We start from the raw sequence: 24944 nt of genomic DNA, 5'->3' as shown, positions 1-24944 counted from the left end.
CATCAGAACAGGACATCAGAACAGAACATCAGAACAGGACATCAGAACATCAGAATCAGAACAGGACATCAGAACATCAGAACAGGACATCAGAACATCAGAACAGGACATCAGAACATCAGGACATCAACATCAGAACAGGACAACAGAACATCAGAACAGGACAACAGGACAGAACATCAGAACAGGACATCAGAACATCAGAACAGGACATCAGAACATCAGAACATCAGGACATCAGGACATCAGAACAGGACACCAGGACATCAACATCAGAACATCAGAACAGGACATCAGAACAGGACATCAGGACATCAGGACATCAGAACAGGACATCAGAACAGGACATCAGAACAGGACATCAGAACATCAGAACAGGACATCAGAACAGGACATCAGAACATCAGGACATCAGAACAGGACATCAGAACAGGACATCAGAACATCAGAACATCAGACATCAGAACATCAGAACAGGACATCAGAACATCAGAACATCAGAACAGGACATCAGAACATCAGAACAGGACATCAGAACATCACATCAACAGAACATCACATCAGAACAGAACAGGACATCAGAACATCAGAACAGGACATCAGAACAGGACATCAGAACAGGACAGAACAGGACATCAGAACATCAGAACATCAGAACAGGACATCAGAACAGGACATCAGAACATCAGAACAGGACATCAGAACAGGACATCAGAACAGGACATCAGAACAGGACATCAGAACAGGACATCAGAACAGGACATCAGAACAGGACATCAGAACAGAACATCAGAACAGGACATCAGAACATCAGAACAGGACATCAGAACATCAGAACAGGACATCAGAACATCAGGACAGGACATCAGGACAGGACATCAGGACAGGACATCAGGACAGGACATCAGAACAGGACATCAGAACAGGACATCAGAACAGGACATCAGAACAGGACATCAGAACATCAGAACAGGACATCAGAACATCAGAACAGGACATCAGAACAGAACATCAGAACAGGACATCAGAACATCAGAACAGGACATCAGAACAGGACATCAGAACAGAACATCAGAACAGAACATCAGAACAGGACATCAGAACATCAGAACAGGACATCAGAACAGGACATCAGAACAGGACATCAGAACAGGACATCAGAACAGGACATCAGAACAGGACATCAGAACAGGACATCAGAACAGGACATCAGAAACAGGACATCAGAAACAGGACATCAGAACAGGACATCAGAACAGGACATCAGAACATCAGAACATCAGAACAGGACAACAGGACATCAGAACAGGACATCAGAACAGGACATCAGAACATCAGAACAGAACATCAGAACATCAGAACAGGACAACAGGACATCAGAACAGGACATCAGAACAGGACATCAGAACAGGACATCAGAACAGGACATCAGAACAGGACATCAGAACAGGACATCAGAACAGGACATCAGAACAGGACATCAGAACAGGACATCAGAACAGGACATCAGAACAGGACATCAGAACATCAGACATCAGAACATCAGAACAGAACATCAGAACAGGACATCAGAACATCAGAACAGGACATCAGAACAGGACATCAGAACAGAACATCAGAACAGGACATCAGAACATCAGAACAGGACATCAGGACATCAGAACAGGACATCAGAACATCAGAACAGGACATCAGAACATCAGAACAGGACATCAGAACAGGACAACAGGACATCAGAACAGGACATCAGGACATCAGAACAGGACATCAGAACATCAGAACAGGACATCAGAACATCAGAACAGGACATCAGAACAGAACATCAGAACAGGACATCAGAACATCAGAACAGGACATCAGAACATCAGAACAGGACATCAGAACATCAGAACAGGACATCAGAACATCAGAACAGGACATCAGAACATCAGGGACATCAGAACATCAGAACAGGACATCAGAACATCAGAACAGGACATCAGAACAGGACATCAGGACATCAGAACAGGACATCAGGACATCAGAACAGGACATCAGAACATCAGAACAGGACATCAGAACATCAGAACAGGACATCAGAACAGGACATCAGAACAGGACATCAGAACAGGACATCAGAACAGGACATCAGAACATCAGAACAGGACATCAGAACATCAGGACATCAGAACATCAGAACAGGACATCAGAACATCAGAACAGGACATCACACCAGAACAGGACATCAGGACATCAGAACATCAGAACAGGACATCAGAACATCAAAACAGGACATCAGGACAGGACATCACATCAGAACAGGACATCACATCAGAACAGGACATCAGAACATCAGAACAGAACATCAGAACATCAGAACAGGACATCAGAACATCAGAACAGGACATCAGAACATCAGAACAGGACATCACACCAGAACAGGACATCAGAACAGGACATCAGGACATCAGAACAGGACATCAGAACATCAGAACAGGACATCAGAACATCAGGACATCAGAACATCAGAACAGGACATCAGAACATCAGAACAGGACATCAGAACATCAGAACAGGACATCACACCAAAACAGGACATCAGGACATCAGAACAGGACATCAGAACATCAGAACATCAGAACAGAACATCAGAACAGGACATCAGAACATCAGAACAGGACATCATACCAAAACAGGACATCAGGACATCAGAACAGGACATCAGGACATCAGAACAGGACATCAGGACATCAGAACAGGACATCAGAACATCAGAACAGGACATCAGAACAGGACATCAGAACATCAGAACATCAGGACATCAGAACATCAGAACATCAGAACATCAGGACATCAGAACATCAGAACATCAGGACATCAGAACATCAGAACAGGACATCAGAACAGGACATCAGAACATCAGAACAGGACATCAGAACAGGACATCAGAACAGGACATCAGAACAGGACATCAGAACATCAGAACATCAGAACAGGACATCAGAACATCAGAACAGGACATCAGAACATCAGAACAGGACATCAGAACATCACATCAGGAATCAGAACATCATAACAGGACATCAGAACATCAGAACAGGACATCAGAACATCAGAACAGGACATCAGAACAGGACATCAGAACATCAGAACAGGACATCAGAACAGGACATCAGATCAGGACATCAGAACATCAGAACAGGACATCAGAACATCAGAACAGGACATCAGAACATCAGAACAGGACATCAGAACATCAGAACATCAGAACAGAACAGGACATCAGAACAGGACATCAGAACAGAACATCAGAACAGGACATCAGAACATCAGAACAGGACATCACACCAAAACAGGACATCAGGACATCAGAACAGGACATCAGAACATCAGAACATCAGAACAGAACATCAGAACAGGACATCAGAACAGGACATCAGAACAGGACATCAGAACAGGACATCAGAACAGGACATCAGAACATCACATCAGAACAGGACATCAGAACATCAGAACAGGACATCACACCAAAACAGGACATCAGGACATCAGAACAGGACATCAGAACATCAGAACATCAGAACAGAACATCAGAACAGGACATCAGAACAGGACATCAGAACAGGACATCAGAACAGGACATCAGAACATCAGAACATCAGAACAGGACATCAGAACATCAGAACAGGACATCAGAACATCAGAACAGGACATCAGAACAGGACATCAGAACAGGACATCATAACAGGACATCAGAACATCAGAACAGGACATCAGAACATCAGAACAGGACATCAGAACAGGACATCAGAACATCAGAACAGGACATCAGAACAGGACATCAGATCAGGACATCAGAACATCAGAACAGGACATCAGAACATCAGAACAGGACATCAGAACAGGACATCAGATCAGGACATCAGAACATCAGAACAGGACATCAGAACATCAGAACAGGACATCAGAACATCAGAACATCAGAACATCAGAACAGGACATCAGAACAGGACATCAGAACAGGACATCAGAACAGGACATCAGAACAGGACATCAGAACAGGACATCAGAACAGGACATCAGAACAGGACATCAGAAACAGGACATCAGAACATCAGAACATCAGAACAGAACATCAGAACAGGACATCAGAACAGGACATCAGAACAGGACATCAGAACATCAGAACATCAGAACAGGACATCAGAACATCAGAACAGGACATCAGAACATCAGAACAGGACATCAGAACAGGACATCAGAACAGGACATCATAACAGGACATCAGAACATCAGAACAGGACATCAGAACATCAGAACAGGACATCAGAACAGGACATCAGAACATCAGAACAGGACATCAGAACAGGACATCAGATCAGGACATCAGAACATCAGAACAGGACATCAGAACATCAGAACAGGACATCAGAACATCAGAACATCAGAACAGAACAGGACATCAGAACAGGACATCAGAACAGGACATCAGAACAGGACATCAGAACAGGACATCAGAACAGGACATCAGAACAGGACATCAGAACAGGACATCAGAAACAGGACATCAGAAACAGGACATCAGAACAGGACATCAGAACAGGACATCAGAACATCAGAACATCAGAACAGGACAACAGGACATCAGAACAGGACATCAGAACAGGACATCAGAACAGGACAACAGAACATCAGAACAGAACATCAGAACATCAGAACAGGACAACAGGACATCAGAACAGGACATCAGAACAGGACATCAGAACAGGACATCAGAACAGGACATCAGAACAGGACATCAGAACAGGACATCAGAACAGGACATCAGAACAGGACATCAGAACAGGACATCAGAACAGGACATCAGAACAGGACATCAGAACAGGACATCAGAACAGGACATCAGAACATCAGAACAGAACATCAGAACAGAACATCAGAACAGGACATCAGAACATCAGAACAGGACATCAGAACAGGACATCAGAACAGAACATCAGAACAGGACATCAGAACATCAGAACAGGACAACAGGACATCAGAACAGGACATGAGAACAGGACATCAGAACAGGACATGAGAACAGGACAACAGGACATCAGAACAGGACATGAGAACAGGACATCAGAACAGGACATCAGAACATCAGAACAGGACATCAGAACATCAGAACAGGACATCAGAACAGAACATCAGAACAGGACATCAGAACATCAGAACAGGACAACAGGACATCAGAACATCAGAACAGGACATCAGAACATCAGAACAGGACATCAGAACATCAGGACATCAGGACATCAGAACAGGACAACAGAACATCAGAACAGGACAACAGGACATCAGAACAGGACATCAGGACATCAGAACAGGACATCAGGACATCAGAACAGGACACCAGGACATCAGAACAGGACATCAGGACATCAGAACAGGACATCAGAACAGGACATCAGGACATCAGGACATCAGAACAGGACATCAGAACAGGACAACATCAGAACATCAGAACATCAGAACATCAGAACATCAGAACAGGACATCAGAACATCAGGACATCAGAACAGGACATCAGAACAGGACATCAGAACATCAGAACAGGACATCACACCAGAACAGGACATCAGGACATCAGAACATCAGAACAGGACATCAGAACATCAGAACAGGACATCAGGACAGGACATCACATCAGAACAGGACATCACATCAGAACAGGACATCAGAACATCAGAACAGGACATCAGAACATCAGAACAGGACATCAGAACATCAGAACAGGACATCAGAACATCAGAACAGGACATCACACCAGAACAGGACATCAGAACAGGACATCAGGACATCAGAACAGGACATCAGAACATCAGAACAGGACATCAGAACATCAGAACAGAACAGGACATCAGAACATCACATCAGAACAGGACATCAGAACAGGACATCAGAACATCACATCAGAACAGGACATCAGAACATCAGAACAGGACATCACACCAAAACAGGACATCAGGACATCAGAACAGGACATCAGAACATCAGAACATCAGAACAGAACATCAGAACAGGACATCAGAACAAAACAGGACATCATACCAAAACAGGACATCAGGACATCAGAACAGGACATCAGGACATCAGAACAGGACATCAGAACATCAGAACAGGACATCAGAACAGGACATCAGAACATCAGAACATCAGGACATCAGAACATCAGAACATCAGAACATCAGGACATCAGAACATCAGAACATCAGGACATCAGAACATCAGAACAGGACATCAGAACAGGACATCAGAACATCAGAACATCAGAACAGGACATCAGAACAGGACATCAGAACAGGACATCAGAACAGGACATCAGAACATCAGAACATCAGAACAGGACATCAGAACATCAGAACAGGACATCAGAACATCAGAACAGGACATCAGAACAGGACATCAGAACAGGACATCATAACAGGACATCAGAACATCAGAACAGGACATCAGAACATCAGAACAGGACATCAGAACAGGACATCAGAACATCAGAACAGGACATCAGAACATCAGAACAGGACATCAGAACAGGACATCAGAACATCAGAACAGGACATCAGAACAGGACATCAGATCAGGACATCAGAACATCAGAACAGGACATCAGAACATCAGAACAGGACATCAGAACATCAGAACATCAGAACAGAACAGGACATCAGAACAGGACATCAGAACATCACATCAGAACAGGACATCAGAACATCAGAACAGGACATCACACCAAAACAGGACATCAGGACATCAGAACAGGACATCAGAACATCAGAACATCAGAACAGAACATCAGAACAGGACATCACATCAGAACAGGACATCAGAACATCAGAACAGGACATCACACCAAAACAGGACATCAGGACATCAGAACAGGACATCAGAACATCAGAACAGGACATCAGAACAGGACATCAGAACAGGACATCAGAACATCAGGACATCAGAACATCAGGACATCAGAACATCAGAACAGGACATCAGAACATCAGAACATCAGAACATCAGAACAGGACATCAGAACAGGACATCAGAACAGGACATCAGAACAGGACATCAGAACATCAGAACAGGACATCAGAACATCAGAACAGGACATCAGAACAGGACATCAGAACATCAGAACATCAGGACATCAGAACATCAGGACATCAGAACATCAGAACAGGACATCAGAACATCAGAACATCAGAACAGGACATCAGAACATCAGAACAGGACATCAGAACAGGACATCAGAACATCAGAACAGGACATCAGAACAGGACATCAGAACAGGACATCAGAACAGGACATCAGAACAGGACATCAGAACAGGACATCAGAACATCAGGACATCAGAACATCAGGACATCAGGACATCAGAACAGGACATCAGAACAGGACATCGGAACAGGACATCGGAACAGGACATCGGAACAGGACATCGGAACAGGACATCGGAACAGGACATCGGAACAGGACATCGGAACAGGACATCAGAACAGGACATCAGAACAGGACATCAGAACAGGACATCAGAACAGGACATCAGAACAGGACATCAGAACAGGACATCAGAACATCAGAACAGGACATCAGAACATCAGAACAGGACATCAGAACAGGACATCAGAACAGGACATCAGAACAGGACATCAGAACAGGACATCAGAACAGGACATCAGAACAGGACATCAGAACATCAGAACATCAGAACAGGACATCAGAACATCAGAACAGGACATCAGAACATCAGGACATCAGAACATCAGGACATCATAACAGGACATCATAACAGGACATCAGAACAGAACATCAGAACAGACCATCGGAACAGGACATCGGAACAGGACATCGGAACATCACATCGGAACAGGACATCGGAACATCAGAACAGAACATCAGAACAGGACATCGGAACAGGACATCGGAACAGGACATCGGAACAGGACATCGGAACAGGACATCGGAACAGGACATCGGAACATCAGAACATCGGAACAGGACATCGGAACAGGACATCGGAACAGGACATCGGAACAGGACATCGGAACAGGACATCGGAACAGGACATCAGAACAGGACATCAGAACAGGACATCAGAACAGGACATCAGAACAGGACATCAGAACAGGACATCAGAACAGGACATCAGAACAGAACATCAGAACAGAACAGGACATCAGAACATCACATCAGAACAGGACATCAGAACATCACATCAGAACATCAGAACAGGACATCAGAAAATCAGAACATCAGAACATCAGAACAGGACATCAGAACAGGACATCAGAACAGGACATCAGAACAGGACATCAGAACAGGACATCAGAACAGAACAGGACATCAGAACAGGACATCAGAACATCAGAACAGGACATCAGAACATCAGAACAGGACATCAGAACATCAGAACAGGACATCAGAACAGGACATCAGAACAGGACATCAGAACATCAGAACAGGACATCAGAACAGGACATCAGGACATCAGAACATCAGAACATCAGAACAGGACATCAGAACATCAGAACAGGACAACAGAACAGGACATCAGAACAGAACAGGACAACAGATCAGAACATCAGAACAGAACAGGACATCAGAACAGGACATCAGAACATCACATCAGAACATCAGAACAGGACATCAGAAAATCAGAACATCAGAACATCAGAACAGGACATCAGAACAGGACATCAGAACAGGACATCAGAACAGGACATCAGAACAGGACATCAGAACAGGACATCAGAACAGGACATCAGAACAGGACATCAGAACAGAACAGGACATCAGAACATCAGAACAGGACATCAGAACAGGACATCAGAACATCAGAACAGGACATCAGAACAGGACATCAGAACATCAGAACAGGACATCAGAACAGGACATCAGGACATCAGAACATCAGAACAGGACATCAGGACATCAGGACATCAGAACATCAGAACATCAGAACAGGACATCAGAACATCAGAACAGGACAACAGAACAGGACATCAGAACAGAACAGGACAACAGATCAGAACATCAGAACAGAACAGGACAACAGAACAGGACATCAGAACAGAACAGGACATCAGAACAGAACAGGACATCAGAACAGGACATCAGAACAGGACATCAGAACAGGACATCAGAACAGGACATCAGAACAGGACATCAGAACAGGACATCAGAACAGGACATCAGAACAGGACATCAGAACAGGACATCAGAACAGGACATCAGAACATCAGAACAACAGAACAGGACATCAGAACAGAACAGGACATCAGAACAGAACAGGACATCAGAACAGAACAGGACATCAGAACAGGACATCAGAACAGGACATCAGAACAGGACATCAGAACAGGACATCAGAACAGGACATCAGAACAGGACATCAGAACAGGACATCAGAACAGGACATCAGAACAGGACATCAGAACAGGACATCAGAACAGGACATCAGAACAGAACATCAGAACATCAGAACATCAGAACAGAACATCAGAACATCAGAACAGAACATCAGAACATCAGAACAGAACATCAGAACATCAGAACAGAACATCAGAACAGAGTTCTTCTTCAATGAGTCGGACGCCTCTTCTTTGGGATCCGAACACCTCAAACTTAGATTTGTCTGTCCATAATACTTTTTGTTCCAATCTTCCTCTGTCCAATGTCTGTGTTCTTTTGCCCATCTTAATCTTTTCTTTTTATTGGCCAGTCTGAGATATGGCTTTTTCTTTGCAACTCTGCCTAGAAGGCCAGCATCCTGGAGTTGCCTCTTTACTGTTGACGTTGAGACTGGTGTTTTGCAGGTACTATTTAATGAAGCTGCCAGTTGAGGACTTGTGAGGCGTCTGTTTCTCAAACTAGACACTCCACTGTACTTGTCCTTTTGTTCAGTTGTGCACCGGGGCCTCCCACTCCTCTTTCTATTCTGGTTAGAGCCAGTTTGCGCTGTTCTGTGAAGGGAGTAGTACACAGCGTTGTACGAGATCTTCAGTTTCTTGGCAATTTCTCGCATGGAATAGCCTTCATTTCTCAGAACAAGAATAGACTGACGAGTTTCAGAAGAAAGTCATTTGTTTTTGGCCATTTTGAGTCTGTAATCGAAACCCACAAATGCTGATGCTCCAGATACTACACTAATCTAAAGAAGGCCAGTTTTATTGCTTCTTTAATCAGGACAACAGTTTTCAGCTGTGCTAACATAATTGCAAAAGGGTTTTCTAATGATCAATCAGCCTTTTAAAATGATAAACTTGGATTAGCTAACACAACGTACCATTGGAACACAAGAGTGATGGTTTCTGATGATGGGCCCCTGTACACCTATGTAGATATGACATAAAAAATAACATTTGTTTCCAGCTACAATGGTCATTTACAACATTAACAACGTCCACACTGTATTTCTGATCTATTTGATGTTATTTTAATGGACAAAAAAGTTGCTTTTCCTTCAACAACAAGGACATTTCTAAGTGACCCCAAACGTGTGTGTGTGTGTGTGTGTGTGTGTGTGTGTGTGTGTGTGTGTGTGTGTGTGTGTGTGTGTGTGTGTGTGTGTGTGTGTGTGTGTGTGTGTGTGTGTGTGTGTGTGTGTGTGTGTGTGTGTGTGTGTGTGTGTGTGTGTGTGTGTGTGTGTGTGTGATGTACTGATCATGGGTGAAGAGACATTACTTGATTTCTGCCAGAGGGGGGCGATATCATGTCACCATTAAGTGCAGGCTAATGTTTTTCCATGTGTACCTGTGTTAGGACTGTTATAATGACTGTGTTCTCTGTGCAGGTACTGGACTGGCTATGTGTACCTGTGCTGTGAGCTCCAACGTCGTACAGAGGCTTTCTCTACCATCTGTAGACTGGACGACATGAGTCTGCTGGAGGAACCCAGTGGTAATGACTGTCATAGTAATCATTTGAATTAAGGGATTAACCTCTCAGTGTACTACTACTACGGTTTAGTAAATATTTGGTCTACATGATCACAACCCTGAATTGCTCTTATTTCTCTCTCTATATATGTCTTTAACTCTCTCCTGGTGTGATTGTCAGGCATGGTGCCTCAGACCATGGATGAGTGGAAGATGCTTATCCAGCTGTCTCAGCAGTGTAGTAACAGCAGACCGTCTGACCATATCCCAACCCCAGATCCCACCCCCCCCTCGGCTCCCACCCCCTCCTCGGCTCCCACCCCCTCCTCGGCTCCCACCCCCTCCTCGGCTCCCACCCCCTCCTCGGCTCCCACCCCCTCCTCGGCTCCCACCCCTTCCCTGGCTCCTACCCTTTCCCTAGCTCCTACCCTTTCCCTAGCTCCTACCCCTTCCCTGGCTCCTACCCCTTCCCTGGCTCCTACCCCTTCCCTGGCTCCTACCCCTTCCCTGGCTCCTACCCCTTCCCTGGCCCTAGCCTCCAACGGGACCAGCCCCAGCCTGACCAACGGTGGCGCTGCAGCTGACCATATCCAGACAGAGGTGACTCCAGAGAACCTGGTCTTGCGTCTGGCCCGGGCTGTGGGCCCGGATCGGGCCCTTGAGGCCCTACAGGAGGTGGGGATGCAGTCGGACATGGAGCTGGGGCCACACTCCACCCTGGTCTGTGAGCTGCTCCGTGTGGCTGAGAAGAGACAGAGGTGGGTGATGGATCATACCAGGGACTATGATACCAGGGACTATGATACCAGGGACTATGATAACAGATACCAGGGACTATGATACCAGGGACTGATACCAGATACCAGGGACTATGATATCAGGGGCTATGATACCAGATACCAGGGACTATGATACCAGGGACTATGATACCAGGGACTATGATACCAGGGACTATGATACCAGATACCAGGGACTATGATACCAGGGACTATGATACCAGATACTAGGGACTATGATACCAGGGACTATGATACCAGGGACTATGATACCAGATACCAGGGACTATGATACCAGGGACTATGATACCAGGGACTATTATAGCAGGGAGTATGATACCAGATACCAGGGACTATGATACCAGGTACTATGATACCAGATACCAGGGACTATAATAGCAGGGACTATGATACCAGATACCAGGGACTATGATACCAGGGACTATGATAACAGATACCAGGGACTATGATAACATATACCAGGGACTATTATACCAGATACCAGGGACTATGATACCAGGGAATATGATACCAGATACCAGGTACTATGATACCAGGGACGATGATAACATATACCAGGGACTATGATACCAGGGACTATGATACCAGGGACTATGATAACAGATACCAGGGACTATGATACCAGATACCAGGGACTATGATACCAGGTACTATGATACCAGGGAATATGATACCAGATACCAGGTACTATGATACCAGGGACTATGATAACAGATACCAGGGACTATGATACCAGGGACGATGATAACAGATACCAGGGACTATTATACCAGGGACTATTATACCAGGTACTATGATACCAGATATCAGGGATTATGATACCAGATACCAGGGACTATGATACCAGATACCAGGGACTGTGGTATCAGGCACTATGATACCAGTGACTATGATAACAGATACCAGTGACTATGATAACAGATACCAGGGACGATGATAACAGATACCAGGGACTATTAAACCAGATACCAGGGACTATGATACCAGATACCAGGGACTGTGATATAAGATACCAGGGACTATGATACCAGGGATGATGATAACAGATACCAGGGACTATGATACCAGATACCAGGGACTAAGGTATCAGGGACTATGATACCAGATACCAGGGACTATTATACCAGGGACGATGATAACAGATACCAGGGACTATGATACCAGGGACTATTATACCAGATACCAGGGACTGTGGTATCAGGGACTAGGAAACCAGGGACTATGTTAACAGATACCAGGGACGATGATAACAGATACCAGGGACTATTGTACCAGGGACTATGATAACAGATACCAGGGACTATTGTACCAGGGACTACGATACCAGATACCAGGAACTATGATAACATATACCAGGAACTATGATACCAGGGACTATGATACCAGGGACTATGATATCAGGGACTATGATACCAGATACCAGGGACTATGGTATCAGGGACTATGATAGCAGGGACTATGATACCAGGGACTATTATACCAGATACCAGGGACTGTGGTATCAGGGACTATGATACCAGATACCAGGGACTATGATAACAGATACCAGGGACTTTTAAACCAGATACCAGGCACTATGACACCAGATACCAGGGACTATGATACCAGGGACTATGGTATCAGGGACTATGATACCAGATACCAGGGACGATGATAACAGATACCAGGGACTATGATACCAGGGACTATTATACCAGATACCAGGGACTATGGTATCAGGGACTAGGATACCAGTGACTATGTTACCAGATACCAGGGACTATGATACCAGGGACTATGATACCAGATACCAGGGACTATGATACCAGGGACTATGATACCAGGGACTATGATACCAGGGACTATGATACCAGGGACTATGATACCTATGATACCAGATACCAGGGACTATGATACCAGGGACTATACCAGATACCAGGGACTATGATACCAGATACCAGGACTATGATACCAGGGACTATGATAACATATACCATGGACTATGATACCAGGGACTATGATACCAGATACCAGGGACTATGATACCAGATACCAGGGACTATGATACCAGATACCAGGGACTATGATACCAGATACCAGGGACTGTGATACCAGATACCAGGGACTGTGATACCAGATACCAGGGACTGTGATACAAGATACCAGGGACTATGATACCAGGGACGATGATACTAGATACCAGAGACAATGGTATCAGGGACTATGATAATAGATACCAGGGACGATGATACCAGGGACGATGATATGGTACCAGGGACTATGTTAACAGATACCAGGGACTATGATACCAGGGACTATGTTAACAGATACCAGGGATGATGATAACTGATACCAGGGACTATGATACCATGGAAGATGATAACAGATACCAGGGACTATGATACCAGATACCAGAGACTATTATACCAGATACCAGGGACTATGATAACAGATACCAGGGACTGTGGTATCAGGGACTAGGATACCAGGGACTTTTGTTAACAGATACCAGGGGCTATGATATCAGGGACTATGATAACAGATACCAGGGACTATGATACCAGATACCAGGGACTATGATACCAGATACCAGAGACTATGGTATCAGGGACTAGGATACCAGGGACTATGTTAACAGATACCAGGGACTATGATACCAGGGACAATGATACCAGATACCAGGGACTATGATACCATGGACGATGATAACAGATACCAGGGACTATGATACCAGATACCAGAGACTATGGTATCAGGGACTATGATAACAGATACCAGGGACTATGATACCAGGGACTAGGATACCAGGGACTAGGATACCAGGGACTATGTTAACAGATACCAGGGACTATGATACCAGATACCAGAGACTGATAACAGATACCAGGGACTGTGGTATCAGGGACTAGGATACAAGATACCAGGGACTATGATACCAGGGACTATGATACCAGATACCAGGGACTATGATACCAGATACCAGGGACTATGGTATCAGGGAATAGGATACAAGATACCAGGGACTATGATACCAGATACCAGGGACTATGATAACAGATACCAGGGACTATGATAACAGATACCAGGGACTATGATAACAGATACCAGGGACTGTGGTATCAGGGACTAGGATACAAGATACCAGGGACTATGATACCAGGGACTATGATACCAGGGACTATGATACCAGATACCAGGGACTATGATACCAGGGACGATGATAACATATACCAGGGACTATGATACCAGGGACGATGATAACAGATACCAGGGACTATGATACCAGGGATTATGATACCAGGGACGATGATACCAGATACCAGGGACTGTGATACACGATACCAAGGACGAGGATACCAGGGACTATGATCAGCTAGTTAAAAAAAACATGTCATTGATTGATATCATAACAATCATCCCCTAGACAACACCAGGTTATACAAATAGGGCCAGAGACAACACAAGGTTATACAAATGGGACCAGAGACAACACCAGGTTATACAAATGGGACCAGAGACAACACCAGGTTATACACATAGGACCGTAGACAACACAAGGTTATACAAATGGGACCAGAGACAACACCAGGTTATACAAATAGGACCAGAGACAACACAAGGTTATACACATAGGGCCAGAGACAACACCAGGTTATACAAATAGGGCCAGAGACAACACCAGGTTATACAAATAGGGCCAGAGACAACACCAGGTTATACAAATAGGGCCAGAGACAACACCAGGTTATACACATAGGGCCAGAGACAACACCAGGTTATACAAATAGGGCCAGAGACAACACAAGGTTATACACATAGGGCCAGAGACAACACCAGGTTATACACATAGGGCCAGAGACAACACCAGGTTATACAAATAGGGCCAGAGACAACACAAGGTTATACAAATAGGGCCAGAGAAAACACCAGGTTATACAAATAGGACCAGAGACAACACAAGGTTATACACATAGGGCCAGAGACAACACCAGGTTATACAAATAGGACCAGAGACAACACAAGGTTATACAAATAGGGCCAGAGACAACACCAGGTTATACAAATAGGGCCAGAGACAACACAAGGTTATACACATAGGGCCAGAGACAACACCAGGTTATACAAAAAGGACCAGAGACAACACAAGGTTATACACATAGGGCCAGAGACAACACAAGGTTATACAAATAGGGCCGTAGACAACACAAGGTTATACAAATAGGTCCAGAGACAACACCAGGTTATACAAATAGGTCCAGAGACAACACCAGGTTATACAATAAACACATATGATACTAACGTTCCTCTGTTTTTCCTGTCTACCCCAGGGCTCTGATCCAGACCATGCTGGAGCGCTGTGATCGCTTCCTCTGGTCCCAGCATGCTTAGTGAGACAACACCAACCAACGCGCCTAGCGGGTCCTCAACCAACGCCATTCAGAACAACTATTACGGACAACTGCTCTGGGGAGTAATGTTAGGGTCAATTCCATTTCCAATTCAGGCAGCTAAACCGAAAATTTAATTTCCAGTTATCCACATTGAAAAAAATCAATTTAATTGACTGAATTGAAATGCAATTGATCCCAGCCCTGATCTGATCCAGAGCTGATCTGATCCGAAACAAGTTAAATTACCCTTAATGTGACCCCAATGCTTACTAACTACTTTTTAAACTGGTCCATAATAATTTGTTGCACCATTCCGGAGTTCCATTCCGCACCAACATTCTAGAATGCGACTCAGGTTGACCTGGTACTGTCAAGACAGAAGACTGTATTTAAGTTGTTATATTTTATAGTTGCCAAAACCCTGCCTTACCGAAGAAATATGGGATTAATCTATAAATGATCTGAAAGTATTGTTTTTGAATTGTGAGATCCTCTGATGCATTTTCAACCCTGATGATGGTATATCTGACTTCCTCCTTGGGTCAAACTACTGCAACATGGTTATAAAGCACCTGAATTCATCGTTTTGAAGACATTTGTGAAAATATAATTTTATTGAAATGCTCTAGTCTATTAATATAATATTTAATGTGAATAATAAAATATATGATGGTGATCTGATCCACGGATTGTCATTATTACAAATGAAACTTTATTTAAAGAATGCTTAAGAATGGGAGAAAGGTTTACTCCCTCCAGGATAAATGGATGATTTCTTGTTGCTGTGTGTGGAAGAAGAGAACGACACATGCAGAGTGTCTCTTGTGCAAGCGGGTGAAGTTGTTGAGTTGGGTAGTACTGTCATTAGAGATCGTATTAATAACGCTGGAATGAAACCAGTCTCTTTTGTTTTCTCGTGAAACGGTGCGTGATAAATCCACACCTGGAACATCAAAGAGATCCAACGAGGAGGAACGAGAGAGAGAAAAAGTACCGAAAAGTTGTTGCTGCTTTATCTTGATGTCCTTCTAAAAGAATGTCTCAAATATAAAACATTACATTTTCAATTGGAACAAATTTGATTGACCTCAAAAAAAAAAATGAGCTTGATTTTCCAGAAACAGTCCTCATATTATCTCTCCTTCTCCTCCTGTCCTTCCCATAATCCTCTCCACTCACTCATCTCCTATCTCCTCCTCCTGTCTTGCCCACCTGGTCGTGTCATTGGAAGCCCCTGGCTTAGTGACAATCAGATTCAAAGGTTTTGACATTTGGGCAGAGCCACTGAAGACACTGACACTCAGTGTTTTAGAACAGAGAGACAGATAGATGGGCGAAACAGATGGACGGGACTGAAGACTGTGGAATAATATGGATGACGTCACCGTTACATTCCATGCTGTTTATCCTGATCGGAATTACAGCTGACTTTCTTTTTTTTGAAAGAGTCAAATCGGCACCTAGAATTATTGCTTCCTGATTCCTTGCAGTGGAATTCATAGCTATTGCATGTGGATGTATAAGACAACTACTGATCCGTTGAGTCGTTCTCTATGACAAGTGTCCTTCATACCCCATTAATGAACCCAGAGGGGGGGGGGGATTTGTTTCACCTCTAATGAACACGTGTCTCTGGAGTTGTGCCTTCCTCTAATGAACATGTCTCTGGAGTTGTGCCTTCCTCTAATGAACATGTGTCTCTGGAGTTGTGCCTTCCTCTAATGAACATGTGTCCCTGGAGTTGTGCCTTCCTCTAATGAACACGTGTCTCTGGAGTTGTGCCTTCCTCTAATGAACATGTCTCTGGAGTTGTGCCTTCCTTTAATGAACATGTCCCTGGAGTTGTGCCTTCCTCTAATGAACATGTCCCTGGAGTTGTGCCTTCCTATAATGAACACGTGTCCCTGGAGTTGTGCCTTCCTCTAATGAACACGTGTCTCTGGAGTTGTGCCTTCCTCTAATGAACATGTCTCTGGAGTTGTGCCTTCCTTTAATGAACATGTCCCTGGAGTTGTGCCTTCCTCTAATGAACATGTCCCTGGAGTTGTGCCTTCCTATAATGAACACGTGTCCCTGGAGTTGTGCCTTCCTCTAATGAACACGTGTCTCTGGAGTTGTGCCTTCCTCTAATGAACACGTATCTCTGGAGTTGTGCCTTCCTCTAATGAACACCCTGGAGTTGTGCCTTCCTCTAATGAACACGTCCCTGGAGTTGTGCCTTCCTCTAATGAACATGTCCCTGGAGTTGTGCCTTCCTCTAATGAACATGTCCTGGAGTTGTGCCTTCCTCTGAACATGTCCCTGGAGTTGTGCCTTCCTCTAATGAACACGTGTCTCTGGAGTTGTGCCTTCCTCTAATGAACACGTCCCTGGAGTTGTGCCTTCCTCTAATGAACATGTCCCTGGAGTTGTGCCTTCCTCTATGTCCTGGATGAACACGTGTCCCTGGAGTTGTGCCTTCCTCTAATGAACCCTGGAGTTGTGCCTTCCTCTAATGAACATGTCCCTGGAGTTGTGCCTTCCTCTAATGAACATGTCCCTGGAGTTGTGCCTTCCTCTAATGAACACGTGTCCCTGGAGTTGTGCCTTCCTCTAATGAACGTGTCCCTGGAGTTGTGCCTTCCTCTAATGAACATGTCCCTGGAGTTGTGCCTTCCTCTAATGAACACGTGTCCCTGGAGTTGTGCCTTCCTCTAATGAACAGTTGTGCCTTCCTCTAATGAACATGTCCCTGGAGTTGTGCCTTCCTCTAATGAACACGTGTTCCTCTAATGAACATGTCCCTGGAGTTGTGCCTTCCTCTAATGAACACGTTTCCCTGGAGTTGTGCCTTCCTCTAATGAACATGTCCCTGGAGTTGTGCCTTCCTCTAATGAACACGTGTCCCTGGAGTTGTGCCTTCCTCTAATGAACATGTCCCTGGAGTTGTGCCTTCCTCTAATGAACATGTCCCTGGAGTTGTGCCTTCCTCTAATGCATGTCTTGGAGTTGTGCCTTCCTAATGAACATGTCCCTGGAGTTGTGCCTTCCTCTAATGAACACGTGTCCCTGGAGTTGTGCCTTCCTCTAATGAACATGTCCCTGGAGTTGTGCCTTCCTCTAATGAACATGTCCCTGGAGTTGTGCCTTCCTCTAATGAACACGTGTCCCTGGAGTTGTGCCTTCCTCTAATGAACATGTCCCTGGAGTTGTGCCTTCCTCTAATGAACATGTCCCTGGAGTTGTGCCTTCCTCTAATGAACGTGTCCCTGGAGTTGTGCCTTCCTCTAATGAACATGTCCCTGGAGTTGTGCCTTCCTCTAATGAACAGTTGTGCCTTCCTCTAATGTCCCTGGAGTTGTGCCTTCCTCTAATGAACGTGTCCCTGGAGTTGTGCCTTCCTCTAATGAACGTGTCCCTGGAGTTGTGCCTTCCTCTAATGAACGTGTCCCTGGAGTTGTGCCTTCCTCTAATGAACACGTGTCCCTGGAGTTGTGCCTTCCTCTAATGAACGTGTCCCTGGAGTTGTGCCTTCCTCCCTAATGAACCTTCCTCTAATGAACGTGTCCCTGGAGTTGTGCCTTCCTCTAATGAACGTGTCCCTGGAGTTGTGCCTTCCTCTAATGAACGTGTCCCTGGAGTTGTGCCTTCCTCTAATGAACGTGTCCCTGGAGTTGTGCCTTCCTCTAATGAACGTGTCCCTGGAGTTGTGCCTTCCTCTAATGAACGTGTCCCTGGAGTTGTGCCTTCCTCTAATGAACATGTCCCTGGAGTTGTGCCTTCCTCTAATGAACGTGTCCCTGGAGTTGTGCCTTCCTCTAATGAACGTGTCCCTGGAGTTGTGCCTTCCTCTAATGAACGTGTCCCTGGAGTTGTGCCTTCCTCTAATGAACGTGTCCCTGGAGTTGTGCCTTCCTCTAATGAACGTGTCCCTGGAGTTGTGCCTTCCTCTAATGAACGTGTCCCTGGAGTTGTGCCTTCCTCTAATGAACGTGTCCCTGGAGTTGTGCCTTCCTCTAATGAACGTGTCCCTGGAGTTGTGCCTTCCTCTAATGAACGTGTCCCTGGAGTTGTGCCTTCCTCTAATAAACGTGTCCCTGGAGTTGTGCCTTCCTCTCCCTGGAGTTGTGCCTTCCTCTAATGAACGTGTCCCTGGAGTTGTGCCTTCCTCTAATGAACGTGTCCCTGGAGTTGTGCCTTCCTCTAATGAACGTGTCCCTGGAGTTGTGCCTTCCTCTAATGAACGTGTCCCTGGAGTTGCCTTCCTCTAATGAACGTGTCCCTGGAGTTGTGCCTTCCTCTAATGAACGTGTCCCTGGAGTTGTGCCTTCCTCTAATGAACGTGTCCCTGGAGTTGTGCCTTCCTCTAATGAACGTGTCCCTGGAGTTGTGCCTTCCTCTAATGAACGTGTCCCTGGAGTTGTGCCTTCCTCTAATGAACGTGTCCCTGGAGTTGTGCCTTCCTCTAATGAACGTGTCCCTGGAGTTGTGCCTTCCTCTAATGAACGTGTCCCTGGAGTTGTGCCTTCCTCTAATGAACGTGTCCCTGGAGTTGTGCCTTCCTCTAATGAACGTGTCCCTGGAGTTGTGCCTTCCTCTAATGAACGTGTCCCTGGAGTTGTGCCTTCCTCTAATGAACGTGTCCCTGGAGTTGTGCCTTCCTCTAATGAACGTGTCCCTGGAGTGTGCCTTCCTCTAATGAACGTGTCCCTGGAGTTGTGCCTTCCTCTAATGAACGTGTCCCTGGAGTTGTGCCTTCCTCTAATGAACACGTGTCCCTGGAGTTGTGCCTTCCTCTAATGAACACGTGTCCCTGGAGTTGTGCCTTCCTCTAATGAACGTGTCCCTGGAGTGAACCCCTGGAGTTGTGCCTTCCTCTAATGAACATGTCCCTGGAGTTGTGCCTTCCTCTAATGAACGTGTCCCTGGAGTTGTGCCTTCCTCTAATGAACGTGTCCCTGGAGTTGTGCCTTCCTCTAATGAACGTGTCCCTGGAGTTGTGCCTTCCTCTAATGAACGTGTCCCTGGAGTTGTGCCTTCCTCTAATGAACGTGTCCCTGGAGTTGTGCCTTCCTAATGAACGTGTCCCTGGAGTTGTGCCTGAACGTGTCCCTGGAGTTGTGCCTTCCTCTAATGAACATGTCCCTGGAGTTGTGCCTTCCTAATAATGAACATGTCCCTGGAGTTGTGCCTTCCTCTAATGAACGTGTCCCTGGAGTTGTGCCTTCCTCTAATGAACGTGTCCCTGGAGTTGTGCCTTCCTCTAATGAACGTGTCCCTGGAGTTGTGCCTTCCTCTAATGAACGTGTCCCTGGAGTTGTGCCTTCCTCTAATGAACGTGTCCCTGGAGTTGTGCCTTCCTCTAATGAACGTGTCCCTGGAGTTGTGCCTTCCTCTAATGAACGTGTCCCTGGAGTTGTGCCTTCCTCTAATGAACGTGTCCCTGGAGTTGTGCCTTCCTCTAATGAACGTGTCCCTGGAGTTGTGCCTTCCTCTAATGAACGTGTCCCTGGAGTTGTGCCTTCCTCATCTGACAGATCTGGGGTCTGTTTAATCTAGAGATTATAATCCAAATACTGGTGCTTGAGGAAACTTCTTTTTTTTTTAAGAGGATGTTTTTAAATACAGGCATCTTTAACAAAATGCTCCGTAATGTTCTTTATGACATAAAGAAACTCCATTTTATGGATTGTAAAATGAATCCAATGTAAACATACTGTAGATGAATTTATTGCTATTGACTCAGTAGACAAAATGGTTGAACGCTGAGAAGAATCTATCCCCTCTCGCATTGCAATAAGAGCTCAAATGGTTCTGGTCAACAAGACCCGGACAGAGAGGTCTTTGATGTTGAGGAGTTGTCACCAGACACACTGATAAGTGGATTCTGGACATTCCTAATGACCACACACACACACACACATGCGCATATACACACACTCACACTCGCATATACACACACACACACGTGTATATACACACACTCACACACCCCTGTTGACTGTGCTGCCAGGGTATAAATGAATCTTCACCTGTTTAAGGAAGACATGCCACACACACACACACACACACACCTGTTGATTACAACTCACGATGCTTAGCAGCGCCCTTTAAAGAACATATGATGAATTTGGGCCTCCTAAACAATGTGTTTAGGTTATTATGGTCTGTATGGTACTAAATGACCCAGCCGTTTCAAACGCCAGCACATTCAAATGAACACTGGTTGATGCCTGATTCAGACCTGCTTCTTTTGGAGACCTGCACTAACAGATAGATGGACATGCCACTCATGGTAAGGATGATTTTTTTATAAATATGGCTGGATGTCACCTTCTACCTGATTTACCTTCTTTACCTTCTTTCCATTCCGAAATGTTAAGGCAAAATAAATGGACCTGAAAGTGTACTAGCCATATGTTGATCTGAAAGTGTACTACCTCTATGTTGATCTGAAAATGTACTACCTCTATGTTGATCTGAAAATGTACTACCTCTATGTTGATCTGAAAATATACTACCTCTATGTTGATCTGAAAATATACTACCTCTATGTTGATCTGAAAATATACTACCTCTATGTTGATCTGAAAATATACTACCTCTATGTTGATCTGAAAATATACTACCTCTATGTTGATCTGAAAATATACTACCTCTATGTTGATCTGAAAATATACTACCTCTATGTTGATCTGAAAATATACTACCTCTATGTTGATCTGAAAATATACTACCTCTATGTTGATCTGAAAATATACTACCTCTATGTTGATCTGAAAATATACTACTCTATGTTGATCTGAAAATATACTACCTCTATGTTGATCTGAAAATATACTACCTCTATGTTGATCTGAAAATATACTACCTCTATGTTGATCTGAAAATATACTACCTCTATGTTGATCTGAAAGTATACTACCTCTATGTTGATCTCATGACAGAGTGTAAAATGTGGTTCTGGGTTCCCAGATGACCTCTATGTCATTGTTTTTATGTTACATGTCTTGTTGTTGTAGGGTCTCCTACTTGTTCTGTCTCTAACTCTGCTCTGCTGTCTACCTCACCCAGCTTCACCAGCCGAGCTAGCTCACAATGACTCAGGTACACTGTTCTGTGTGTTAAATGGCCTGTTGAGAAGTTCATCATCATGTATTTATTCTGTAGCCTAATAGACCGTGTGCTTTCCCGACGAGGACCAGTTATAGTGGGATGACCACACAGCTGGGGGCCACACATGTCGATGCGTGACTCCAAATGGGTACTTTGCGCGCATAAAAAAAAGGTTGGGTGGAAACCTGGTTAAAGAGAGTTTTCTGGAACATTTTGTATCTTAAAATGTATATGCACTCACTATACTTTAAGTGTGGCGTTGTGGTTATTAAGGTAATTACACATGCGCGCCACCAGGTGGTGCAGCACTTTGAGTACCTATTGCTAGCATTGTTAGAGTATTGGAACGAACCCCGGCACACGTTGAGTGCAGCCGCTTGCCTGTTACGCAACGCTCTGGGTGAGTAATAAACTAAACTGTTTATAAAGGGCTACTACTCCTTGACTCATTCCAAGGCATAAATAGTTCCATTGGGTTATTCATTGTATTGTATCATTTCCAGGGGTTCCCTATCTGCCCTCTACGTTGGTAGAGGAGGCTCTGAAAAGGGCTTTAGAACGTACTAATGCTGCTTACGCCCACACCAAGGAGAGGTGAGCCAATAGAAGAAGACTGTCGTCAGTAAATTGCTCAGATTATTTGTGAAAAGCCATGTTGATGTTTATGAAAAAATAAATGCTATTTACCAATTAGGGTCTGCCTGTCTGTTCATCTGCCTGCCTGTCTATCTGTTCATCTGCCTGTCTGTCTGTTCATCTGCCTGTCTGTCTGTTCATCTGCCTGTCTGTCTGTTCATCTGCCTGTCTGTCTGTTCATCTGCCTGTCTGTCTGTTCATCTGCCTGCCTGTCTGTTCATCTGCCTGCCTGCCTGCCTGTCTGTCTATCTGTCTGCCTGTCTGTCCATCTGCCTGTCTGTCCATCTGCCTGCCTGTCTGTTCATCTGCCTGCCTGTCTGTTCATCTGCCTGCCTGTCTGTCTGTTCATCTGCCTGCCTGTCTGTCTGTTCATCTGTCTGTCTGTTCATCTGTCCATCTGTCTGTTCATCTGCCTGTCTGTCTGTTCATCTGCCTGTCTGTTCATCTGCCTGCCTGTCTGTTCATCTGCCTGTCTGTTCATCTGTCTGCCTGTCTGTCCATCTGTCTGTCCATCTGTCTGTTCATCTGCCTGTCTGTCTGATAATATGGGAACTGTCCTCTGTCCTTCCAGGGTGAAGACATCTCTGTCGGAGGGTGCTCTGAGACCCAGCGACCTCCTGGCTCAGTTCAAGCAGATCGGACCCCAGACCAGGAGGCACATCAGCGCAGCTGAGCTGCTGGACAATACAGTGGAACTGATCAGGAGATGGTCTACACCAGTACCATGGCCCAGTCCAGTCTACCTGGTACTGTCTAACCCATGACCCAGTCCAGTCTACCTGGTACTACCTAACCCTAACCCAGTCCAGTCTACCTGGTACTGTCTAACCCTAATCATGGCCCAGTCCAGTCTACCTGGTACTGTCTAATCCTAATACAGTCCAGTCTACCTGGTACTGTCTAATCCTAACCCAGTCTACCTGGTACTGTCTAATCCTAACCCAGTCTACCTGGTACTGTCTAACCCTAACCCAGTCCAGTCTACCTGGTACTGTCTAACCCTAACCCAGTCCAGTCTACCTGGTACTGTCTAACCCTAACCCAGTCCAGTCTACCTGGTACTGTCTAACCCTAATCCAGTCCAGTCTACCTGGTACTGTCTAATCCATGACCCAGTCCAGTCTATCTGGTACTGTCTAATCCTAACCCAGTCT

The 24944-nt window shown here is 45.1% G+C and overlaps 2 protein-coding genes across 2 annotated transcripts in view; both read left to right on the top strand.

Annotated features, from left to right (window-relative positions):
* Nucleotides 1-16740, top strand: part of hps5 (HPS5 biogenesis of lysosomal organelles complex 2 subunit 2) — a 78714-nt gene extending 61974 nt beyond the window's left edge. The window contains exons 19-21 of the mRNA XM_046352200.1: nt 10808-10914; nt 11074-11650; nt 15997-16740. Of these exons, the coding sequence (XP_046208156.1) occupies nt 10808-10914; nt 11074-11650; nt 15997-16057 (745 nt within the window). The 3' untranslated portion in view covers nt 16058-16740. The remainder of the gene's footprint in view (nt 1-10807; nt 10915-11073; nt 11651-15996) is intronic.
* A 6396-nt stretch (nt 16741-23136) lies between these two features.
* Nucleotides 23137-24944, top strand: part of epx (eosinophil peroxidase) — a 53863-nt gene continuing 52055 nt past the window's right edge. The window contains exons 1-4 of the mRNA XM_046352077.1: nt 23137-23145; nt 23452-23554; nt 23658-23748; nt 24362-24509. Of these exons, the coding sequence (XP_046208033.1) occupies nt 23137-23145; nt 23452-23554; nt 23658-23748; nt 24362-24509 (351 nt within the window). The remainder of the gene's footprint in view (nt 23146-23451; nt 23555-23657; nt 23749-24361; nt 24510-24944) is intronic.

The sequence above is a fragment of the Oncorhynchus gorbuscha genome, linkage group LG06 (assembly GCF_021184085.1).
Source record: "Oncorhynchus gorbuscha isolate QuinsamMale2020 ecotype Even-year linkage group LG06, OgorEven_v1.0, whole genome shotgun sequence".
Taxonomy (NCBI): domain Eukaryota; kingdom Metazoa; phylum Chordata; class Actinopteri; order Salmoniformes; family Salmonidae; genus Oncorhynchus; species Oncorhynchus gorbuscha.
The sequence above is the reverse complement of the archived record's forward strand: the minus strand, read 5'-3'. Positions and strand labels throughout refer to the sequence as shown.